Genomic DNA, 10,812 nt, shown 5'->3' with positions numbered 1-10,812 from the left:
CTTCAACAACCATCATTCACGGTTCTAACCAGGTTAAATGTTGTACCTTTGGCATCCCTGATGCACAGGGGGCCATACAGAAGTCATCACACACCCGGCAATGACCAAGGGCTCAGCACCGTTCCTGTTAGCTCCTCATCCCAAGTCTCAAGTACAGACAGGATCCGAGCACTGGAATTTCCAGTTACGTGTGTGCTTCAGGAATTCTGTTCATAGAAAATGTGTTTTAAAGATGACCCACGGTGGGAGACAGACGGGGTGCTGCTCTTCTGCACCAGTCATGGTTGCCATTTAAGGCTGTGAATTAGAGGAAGGATACATTGGGGGGTTTACTTGTTTTGCCTGGGGGAAGGCCCCTGTGTTGAAGAGGAAACCCCTCTTATCCCTTAGGTGAAGGAGAGCCTCAGTAAGAGTCTGTACCTGCTTTGTGTTTCACTCCATAATGACAAGTCAAGACCAACTTGTTTGACGTCTAGGAAAACACCAAGCTACCATATTCACACTCACCAGAGGGAGCAGGGTGGAGGAGACCTGCATTTCCAATGCAAATGGTACCTAAAATCATCAGCAGGGTCCATCAGCCCGGCCCAGAGAGCCAGATCTGCTGGAGCAGACTGCGTCAGGACCAGCCATGGGGCATGAATGGAGCAGACAGCGCTTGGCAAGCCTGAATAGGACCTGGGAACAGAGATAGGTGTAAGAAGCTCCTGGGGAGAACCCAGGCTCGCAGCAGTTTGTAAGAGGAGCTGCGCTTGGGCTCGTGATGCACTGCTGTGGTGGTGTAGATAAGGCACAGAGGTTGAACACAAGGCAGGACATCAGATGGGCGGTAAAGGAGGAATTAAATGAGCACCAGACTGTGGCACTTCTCTTGATGGTCGCTGGGAGGTGAATGAATGGTGAGAGGAGAAACCCTCCCTGCTATGCTGTGCTTCAGGAGCACTTAGTGTGGGTACCCAGGAGGATGGGTTCAGTTAGCCCAAAGAAGGCAGATACATTCCATGCTTCCCATTCCAGGAGGGCAAACAAACTAATGCTACTATCAACATGGTTTGCTCTAAGACAAAATCTCACCCATTCAAGGCCAAAGTAAGCTGAGGGTTTTGTATTTTTCACTCTGGAAAGCCCTAGGTAATTTCCCTCCCCTGATTCTTCTCAAGACTGACACATCCTGGCCACCTCATCTTGTCAGCATGGCCAAAGCCCAGCTGGACCACAGCAGCCAGAGCACTTGGTATGCTTGGGTGAACTGCTAGCTCCACTGCTCTAGGTGGTTTTCAATACTTGATATGGTTTAGTACCCTAAGGCCTGCTAAAGTAGATTAGAGATGGGTATAACACAAGTCAGAGTAGGCTCCAGGACAGCAATCCTTCTGCAGGGAGGATTCAAAGACCAGGACTCCTTCTGCACCAAGCACACCTGATACCCACAGTCCTATCCCTGAACTGGTACCTTGGAAAGCCCATTTACACCCTTCTGCAAGGAGGCCAGTTTTGTGTGAATGCTCTGGGATTTCCTGGGGCTTTTCCATGCTGGCACCTCTCCTGCAGCAGCACACAGGTAATGGGAGAACAGGACCCCCCTCAGCTGGGCACTGTTTCTGCTTAGCCCTCCCTGACATGACCAAGAGACAATGAGGCCCTTTAGGGCTAAATCCCAAGAGCCACAAGCGTCTCCTTTGCCAAGGACATTACTAATTCCTGGCGGTGGCTTGATTCCATAAGCGGCTCAGCAAGGTGACTTTCCAGGTCACCAGCTAATTACAGGTGAAGTGCCAGGGACTGGCTCCAGCCGGAGCGAAAGTTGGGAGCTCTGGGGGAAGAAAGTGCATAAAACATGTTTACTTGTCTCCTTTGAGCTGAGCCAGCTCCCTCGGAGCAGCTAAAGGGCAGTGAGAAAGGGCTGCGGTGGCTTTGGAGCATCGACAGCCCAGTCCTGCTGTCTGCAGCCTGAGAAATCCCAGTCCATCACTGCTGCTGACCCAGACAGCCTGGCCCATGGGTGGCTGGTTTAAACCTCCCAGTCTCCCCACAGCCCCTGGCTATTTGTGTGCTGGAGAGGAGGAGGAAGTAGCCAGGGGACTGATTATTCCCTGCTTGTCTTCCTTGAGTCTTGCCTATGGTTGGTGTCTTTGACAGCCAGGACACAACTAAAGCATTTCCCAACCTCTGTGACACAGCAAGGGACAAACCAAGCCCTCCAAAGCACAGAGAAACTGGGGTCACACACATCCCCTCTCTCTCAGAGCCTGGTGTTCCTGAAAGGAAACCACCCCAGGCTCCCCCCTGCTCGCTGGAGCTGGGAGCAGTGAGTAATGCTCGCAGGCTCCCCTGCCCAGCACCACATTCTTTTCTCCAGCATGTAATGGCCCAGAGGAGGAATAAACGGAGCCTTGCTGGAGCAGCCACAGAGTAGCTGTGCACACCACGGCCCTGAGCTGGAGAGGCATCAGGAAGGGCTGGGAAAGGCTCAGCCTCCTTTTACTGGGGGGCTGCTTGCCTGGGACAGCAAGTGGAATGGGAACAGAGGGGAAACAACACCCCACAAAGTGTTACCTCACAGAGAGCCTCATCTGCTGCACTCTGGAGCTTGAAAATCACCCTAAATCCCCTGTGCCCAATGCTCTGCACCAGCCCATCGCCCATCCTCTCCCCACACTTCTGCCCCTCTGAGCTGCTCTTGGCCCCCAGTGTTTTGCTGCTCTGTGGTTTCTCCTCACCACTACCATCTTCTCTTCCTTTCTTTGTGTCCCAACACAGTTTTCCAAGTGGAGCAGTGACCATTTCAGGGAGGGCTGAAGAAAGGTGCCCCATTTCCCTACTGCTGTCATTTCTTCTTGCCTCCTGGCCTTTTTCCTGCCCTCCTCCCACCAGCTCCATCCTCAAGAGCTGCCATTGCCTCTTCCCCACTCCGTTTACCCAAGACCTCAGGTTAGAAGCCCAGTTTGGGCCTTGCTTCAACCCGTTTCATCTTCCTTGTTGCAAACTGGTGCTTCCAGTAACTCATCCGCCCAGCCCAGTGTCTGCACCTACAGCCCTGCCGGGCTCCTGCTTCACCCAGGGGGGAGGCTGGGGAGATGAAGGGCAGAAACCGGCAGGTCCACCCTGAATACAGCAGGATGCTGGAGCAGGATCAGGCCAGGCAGAGGATTAAAGGGCCAATGGAGCCTTTCATGTGCTGTGAGCATGACACAATCACAGCCATTAGCTCTTCAAAGACAGGCAGGTTGGAGGAGCCTTGGGAGGCCAACATGCCTGCGAGCAAGGCTCCGAGGTCTGGTCTGCCTGAGCTGCCAGCACACGGTGTCATCTGCCTCTGATCTCCCTGCTCTCTGACCTGGTTCTCTTTGGTCCTGTGTCTCCTTCCTCCCACAGCAGCAGCTCCAGCTCCCAGGGCACACAGGAATTGCAGGTGTCCCTCTGAGCCCTCTGCAAAGCTTCACCGCCATTGGTGGTTGGATCCAGTTCTGGAGCTGCAGGTGTCACTTGCCCAGCAAGAGCTTCCTCTCCCCACACCCTTTTCCCAGCCTCACCCTCTGGCCCTGACTCAGTTTCCACTTCACTGAAGACTTTCTCTTGGTCTCACCTGAAAGCTGCTCCACCCAGCAAAGCAGTGTAGGCAGGTGAGGCTCTCAGCCCAAACCCCAGCCTCCCTCCAGGAGCACGACAGGACACACAGCCCCAGCTGCATGAAGAGGGGCTGTAACCACCATCCCCCACTAAGAGCCCACACAGGGCAGCAGCTGGACCCCCACTAATCCCACCTCCTCCAGTAGCTCCCTACCTCCAGCAACTGCTCCAGAGCACTTTGGCAGGCTCAGCTCTCCCCACCTCTATCACCATGACCCATGTGGCTTGTGCACCAGCCACCCCCAAAGCTCCCACCCCATCAGATAGCCACCCCCTGGAGCCTGGCAAAGCGAGATCAGCACACGCAGTAACCGCCAAGCAGCAGCATAGAACAAAGAAATCAACAACCAAACACAGGTCGAGCCTCTATGGTGTGCACTTTTATTTGAACTGGTCTTAAGTCAGTGTACAGGTAGCCCCTCCCTCCCCCGCGTACTGGCACCGCTTCTCCTAGACCCTGCGGGGGACTGTAAAGCCTTCATTCACATCTATCACTGGGGAACACAGCCTGCTTTGCTTGACAAATCGAAGAGAGAGAAAAAGGATCAAGTGTGTTTTGTTTTTAAGGCGGAAAGATACAAAAAGACACTTGTTGGGTTACATAATTTACAGACAAGCAATTATTAACCTAACACCAGTAACTGGCATCGGCTCCCTCCGAGCTGGGCTGCTGCCTTCACAGAGGCGAGTTAACTTCCTGTAACAATGCATTAGAACAATATTTGGAATGACTATTAAAAAAAGAAACAAATGTACAATCAAAGTCCTCGGATGCATTGTAGAACTTTGGGGGCGTTCGCTCCATGTTTTTTGTTTGAAAGACTGCTGCTGACACCTTCCACCGTTCCAGTTTTTTAATCCTGAGTCAAGCGCCAAAAAAAAAACAAATAAAGCCATGCCAATCTCGTCTGGTTTTATGCGCATTTATGGGTTTCATTTCATCACAAGGGTGTGGGTGTTGGTAACAGTCCGGTTTAGAAGCATTTGCGGTGGACAATGGAGGGTCCGGATTCATCGTACTCCTGCTTGCTGATCCACATCTGCTGGAAGGTGGACAGGGAGGCCAGGATGGAGCCTCCGATCCAGACAGAGTACTTGCGCTCAGGTGGGGCAATGATCTGGAGGAAGAGGAGGGATCGGTCAGATGCAAAGGGTCAGGCTGCACCCACTGCCCACATGCTGCTGGGTGAGACAGAGCTGCCCCATTCCCAACACCCAGCCCTGGCCAAAATCCCATGAAGCACCAACAGGCTTAAACACAACCTCACACACCCTCCTCCTTCTCCACAGGCTGTATTTATGCTAATCCCATTACTCATGTGGTTGGGTGGATGCCACCTTGTCCAGGGCAAGGCCACTAAGGCTGCACCAGACACAGAATCACACTTTCTGCTCCAGCAGCAGTTTAGTTTTCCTTCCTCTACCCACACTGTGCATTTCAGCATCAGGGTTCAGAGCTGTTCCCTTCACTCCATCCTACCTTGATTTTCATTGTGCTGGGTGCCAGGGCTGTGATCTCCTTCTGCATCCTGTCAGCAATGCCAGGGTACATTGTGGTACCACCAGACAGCACTGTGTTGGCATACAGATCCTTACGGATATCCACATCACACTTCATGATAGAGTTGAAGGTAGTTTCATGGATACCACAGGACTCCATACCTGCGAGGAAAATGAGCAGCCTCCAGTCAGCAACAGTTCAGACACAGCTAAGTACTATTATGGGTAACCAGGAGCCCCTCTGGTGGGAAGGCACTAGAGCCATGGCTCTGACAGGCCCAATCTCCTGTTCTGCTGTACCACATCCCTCAGCCAGTTTTTGACCATGCAGAAGGCTGAACTGGTGGGCCAGCACAGACCTCAATACAGCAACAAGGGGACTCACTGCCATAGTCTTTGGGTCACCCTTTACAGAGGGAACATTGAAGGGCACAGGTATCGTAGGAGAGCTTGACTTACCCAAGAAAGATGGCTGGAAGAGGGCCTCGGGGCACCTGAACCTCTCATTGCCAATGGTGATAACCTGGCCATCAGGGAGTTCATAGCTCTTCTCCAGAGAAGAGCTAGAGGCAGCTGTGGCCATCTCCTGCTCGAAATCCAGAGCAACATAGCACAGCTTCTCCTTGATGTCACGCACGATTTCTCTCTCGGCTGTGGTGGTGAAACTGTAGCCTCTCTCTGTCAGGATCTTCATGAGGTAGTCCGTCAGGTCACGGCCAGCCAGATCCAGACGGAGGATAGCATGGGGGAGGGCATAACCTTCGTAGATGGGCACAGTGTGGGTAACACCATCACCAGAGTCCATCACAATACCAGTGGTACGACCAGAGGCATACAGGGACAACACAGCCTGGATGGCTACATACATGGCTGGGGTGTTGAAGGTCTCAAACATGATCTAGGGAGAGAAAATAAGAGGTTGAGCCAACAGCAAAAATAAACCCATGGGTTTCTTGCTACAGGTCTACGCCAAGTCCATGCAAGTGGTTTTAAATCTGTCCCTGAGTCTTCACTCCCACTTGAAGTCCATGCTCATCTTGCTTGCTCTCCACTCACACCCACCACCCAGACCCATCCACATGTCACAGCAAAGAACAGAATGAATGCCAAGTAACTACAGTACAGTCACTCAAGGTTGGTAAATAGATTAGTGTCTAGTCAGAAACAGCAGTTAGACAAGTTGCTAGTTCAGTCTCAGAGAAAGCCAGCTTAGAAGAGCAAACAAAACCTGTCAAGGTCCAGCAAAGAGGAGACTCAGGTCAGGAAAGGAAAACCCTGTAAAGATGGCAAAAAGGGAGAAGAGTGGTGAAGGAGGACAGAGAACAACATGGAAGAGGAGAGCTGGCCTGCAGCAACACCTGCTGTAGCTCCACACTCCAGAGCTATACACACCTGTGTCATCTTCTCTCTGTTGGCTTTGGGGTTCAGGGGAGCCTCTGTGAGCAGCACAGGGTGCTCCTCAGGGGCTACTCTCAGCTCATTGTAGAAAGTGTGGTGCCAGATCTTTTCCATATCATCCCAGTTGGTGACGATGCCGTGTTCAATGGGGTACTTCAGGGTCAGGATACCTCTTTTGCTCTGGGCTTCATCACCAACATAGCTGTCTTTCTGACCCATACCAACCATCACACCCTGCACAACAAAGAATGAAGTGGTGAGAAAACGGTAGGGTAAGCCCCACTGGGGGATAGCTTCTTAAAGTTCAGTCTCCAATTACCATCCCTCTTCTGCCCTGCTCTATCAATAATAAAAGTATTCAGCCAACATACAGCTCTATAGGAAGCTGTACTCCCCACGAGCTCTGCTGCAGCACAGAAGCCTCTTGTGTTACAAAGCCGAATAAAAAGGCTTCTTGAAGCTCAGTGCCTCTAGGAGAACCACCTCTACCAAACCTTATCTCTTTCATCCATTAACACACACCCAGGCCACCTACCTGATGTCTGGGGCGACCCACGATGGATGGGAACACAGCACGGGGAGCATCATCCCCGGCGAAACCGGCCTTGCACATACCGGAACCATTGTCAACAACGAGTGCGGCAATATCATCATCCATGGCTGGCTGCGGAGGGAGAACACACACGAAGCCCGGTGAGCACCCGGGGTCCGCACCCACCGGCGGCCGATGCCACCGGGGCCTTCCCCACCCATTTCCTCCCTGCGGGCGCCGCTTCCCCCTCCGCCCGCTAGAGGGGGCGCCGCCTCCCGGGCTGCGGCGCCGCGCGGGACAAAGGAAGTCCCCGCGCCCGCTCGCGTTATTACCATAAAAGGCAATGGATGCAGCGCGCCGGGCCCTGCCCCGCCCCAGCGCCTCCGCCCGCAGCAGCCCCGGGGCACAGCGGCTCTGCGCGGCCGCCGAACACCGCCGGGGATTAAACCCGGGGCTTACACAACCCCCGCCCGCCCCAGCGCCTCCCGCAGCGCCCGCTGACCCACCGGCACCGCGTGTGCCAGCCCCGCACGTGGCAGCTGGGAACTGTAGTCACGGCACAAGGGCACGGCCGCGGCGGACGGAGCCGCTTCCTTCCCTTACCCCCCCCATCCCTTCCCGCAACCCCTCCGCACGCAGCTTTTGTTCCGCTCCAGCGCCTCGCCCTCCGCAGGGGGAGCCGCCCCCCACCCCCGCCGCCGGCTCCATGTGCCCGGCAGGGAGAACCGCGCCCCTTCCCAGCGGGGGGCGCCGCCCCCCGGCCCAGCCGCGCTTCAACCCCCCCCCGACTGCCGGCTGGGGGAGGGGGCAGCGCGGAGCAGACAAAGCCCCGCTCCCCGTTCTCCCCCCCCCCCCCCAACCGCGGCTCCCCGCACACAATAGCCGCGTTGCCTGCTCCTGCGCTCGGCCGCCATCAATCCTCTTAGGAGGCGGATTAACACCATGGGCAGCAGAGGGGCAGCCCCCGCCCGTCAAGCATCGCCCCACAGCCGTTCTCAAACCGTGAGCTCCTTTTATACCCCTCAAACCGTAGCAGCGGGCAGCGGGCCGCGCCAGCACCCCTCCCAGCAAACAAAGGACACCCTTAAGCGGGCACGGCACCTTCCAAGCAAGCCTTAATCGCCATTAACACCGATAACAGCCCCGGCAGAACGGCGGAGCACACACGGGACCCCCCCCGCTCACCTTGGAGGTGTTGCGCGGTCGGAGCGAGGCGGCGGAGAGAGCGGGCGGCGTGCGCGGAGGGCAGGCAGAGCTCGCAGCGGCTCCCGCCCGCCGCCCGGACCCGTCCTTTTATAGGGCCGCCGCCGCCGCCGCCTCGCCATAAAAGGAAACTTTCGGAGCGCGCCGCTCTGATTGGCTCCCTGCCGCCCCGCCCCGCCTCCTGCCGCCCCGCCCCTCCCCGCCCTGCATCGAGGATAATGGCGGGGGGGGGTATCGGGGAGGTGTGTGTGTGTGAAGCCATCGGGGTGTGTGTGGGGGGCACCCCGAGTTCGATCCGCTGTAGTGCGGAACGGGATGGGTACCCCCGTCCTCGCCACCCTGCAAACCCGCGGGTGGTGTCCGTGCTGTGGCCACCGTGTGGTTGTGTCCGTGTTCACCCCCCCCCTTCCCATCGGGAGTGGAATGGCCGCAGCCCTCACACACAAAGCCGGGCTGCACGGGCGGCAGGGCATGGGGGGAGCCGCCATGGGGCTATAGGGCCGTGGGTGCTGTCAGCGGTGACACTGCCGCCCCACAGCCAGGCCGTTGCCTCTGGTGGTAACCGGGCCGAAGGAAGCGCTCCACGGCCCCCGCCTGTGCAATGAGGCGAGCGGGATCCCACTCCCCACCCAGGAGCGCAGACATGGATAACATTTCTTGCTGTCGTCTTCGATCCGAGCCTTGGAGACGTGGCTGCTCCTGCCCCGAGCTGCCTGCCTGCGGTTCCCTCTGGCTGGGACCGTCAAGCAGGGTTGGGAATGAGGGCAGGGTCCATGGGGCAGCAGCGAGGAGAGGGCTGTGCACCCCCGGAGCCCCATGCGAGCACGGGCTGGTTCATCAAGTTAATTAAGCAGCCCTGTCAGTAACGTACCAGCAGCCCCTCGCAATCTGTTGCTGGTTGGAAGCACGCAGGCTTTGGTGTGCAGACCTCGGCTGTTGGATCTCAGCTGTTTAAAACCAGCAATAATAGGGGGGAAATCGCGATTCCCTGCGGGAGGAATGGTTAAAAATGCCTGGTTTTATGGGATACACCTCACCCAGCATCATGGTGGGGACCCTGCCCTGCCATCGGGGGCTTGCATCGCACACCGGCAAGCTCTTTGTCACCAGGGAGCTGGGGGTGTGAGGATGCGGATGGGGCCTGGAGGATGGGCTCTGGCCGAGGGGGGACTCAGGTGTTATATTCCATTGCTCCCTGCTGTGGGACAGACAAAGGAGGAGAGCAGCAGGAGGAACCTGCAGGCGCCTGTTGGGATGGGGGTTTGCATTACCTACAGGGGATGGAAGGAAACGGACACTGGGCATGGATGGGAATAGCGGCTGAGCGGTGCTTTTCCATGGGACAGCATCACCTCGTCTGGGAGCTGGTGGAGGTCAAAACCCCAAAGCCCAGCACTGTGCTGCTCCATGGGGGATGGCATGGGATGGGCATGGTGATGGACCTGCCCTGCCAAGCCACACCATGGCCATTCCCTATTCCCTTCACGCTGGAGATGGAGCAGAGATACCCCAGCGCACAGGGTGGCAGGACACCCAGCCTGGATGGAGTGGGATGTCTGCAGGGTCATGCTGCAGCAAAGCTGCCTTTGCACGGTCATTTCCCTGCCACCTCGGGTGGATCCTGCAGGATCTCGGTATCTCAGCTTCCCTTGCAGTAAAATGGGAGTCATAGCCAGTAATTACAGGGAATTAATTAATGTTTGTGCTCCACTTTGAAAAGGCTGATTATTAATTAGAAGATTAGACGTCAAATAAGGGGAGCCACAAGGCATGGGTACAGTGGATGGCCCTTCCCCGTGTAAAATGTGGTCCACCGACGTGCTGATAATGGATCTGCAGCAAACAGCAGTGGGAAAAGCTTTACAATAGCACTGGGGTGATGGGTTTGGGATGGGGAACGTCAGCAGGAGGTCAGGATCAGGCTGGGAGGCCACCGTGGGGTGTGCATCAGAGGGATGAGATGCTCTGTTCCGCTGCAAGCCGGTTGGGTAGAGCAGGGCTGGGGAGCCACAGATGGAGACAGCCCATTAGGCAGGAAGGGGAATTACTGGGCAATTAGCTCCTCTTGATTATTGGGCTGAATCAGAAAGCAATCAACCCCCCAGCATCCGGCAGGCAGACACACCAGCCCCATGTCTCCTGGCTTCTGGGGGGCTGGGAGATGTGTCCTGGGTAGGGATGGCAGGATGTGGCCCACAGCACAAGCCCAGCACCACCGCTTCCTCCCAGCCTGGAGCTGCTTTCATAGCAAAGCCACTGTGTTCACTACCCAGACCATGCAACAGAGCAAGCCAGACCCGCTGGCCATGGCTCAGGGCTCTGCTCCTGGGATGTTGCAAGAGCCGAGAGGAGAGAAAAGGGAACTGAGCCCATGTGTCACCCTTGGACAGACATCACAACCTCCCCATTCGCCCTGTTTTGCTGCACTTCTTTCTCCCTGCTTGGCCTTGGCACCCGGCTCCCGACAAAACTATCTGTGGGACGATGCTCCTGCCCTTCACTGGCTGATAGGGTTAGATTTGACTTGTTGCACTTGGGGGACAATAGGT

The 10,812-nt window shown here is 56.2% G+C and overlaps 1 protein-coding gene across 1 annotated transcript; it reads right to left on the bottom strand.

Moving 5' to 3' along the window:
* Nucleotides 1-3,988: 3,988 nt before the first annotated feature.
* ACTB (actin beta) lies at nt 3,989-8,322 on the bottom strand. Its single transcript, XM_034065631.1, has 6 exons — nt 8,246-8,322; nt 7,064-7,192; nt 6,523-6,762; nt 5,590-6,028; nt 5,111-5,292; nt 3,989-4,748 (listed from the first exon to the last, which is right to left on the bottom strand). Exons 2-6 carry the CDS (start codon nt 7,184-7,186, stop codon nt 4,605-4,607), a joined length of 1,128 nt encoding a protein of 375 aa, XP_033921522.1. The 5' UTR covers nt 7,187-7,192; nt 8,246-8,322; the 3' UTR covers nt 3,989-4,604.
* Nucleotides 8,323-10,812: the final 2,490 nt, after the last annotated feature.

Source organism: Melopsittacus undulatus, chromosome 8 (genome assembly GCF_012275295.1).
Source record: "Melopsittacus undulatus isolate bMelUnd1 chromosome 8, bMelUnd1.mat.Z, whole genome shotgun sequence".
NCBI classification, from domain to species: domain Eukaryota; kingdom Metazoa; phylum Chordata; class Aves; order Psittaciformes; family Psittaculidae; genus Melopsittacus; species Melopsittacus undulatus.
This window is presented reverse-complemented; position numbering and strand designations above follow the sequence as displayed.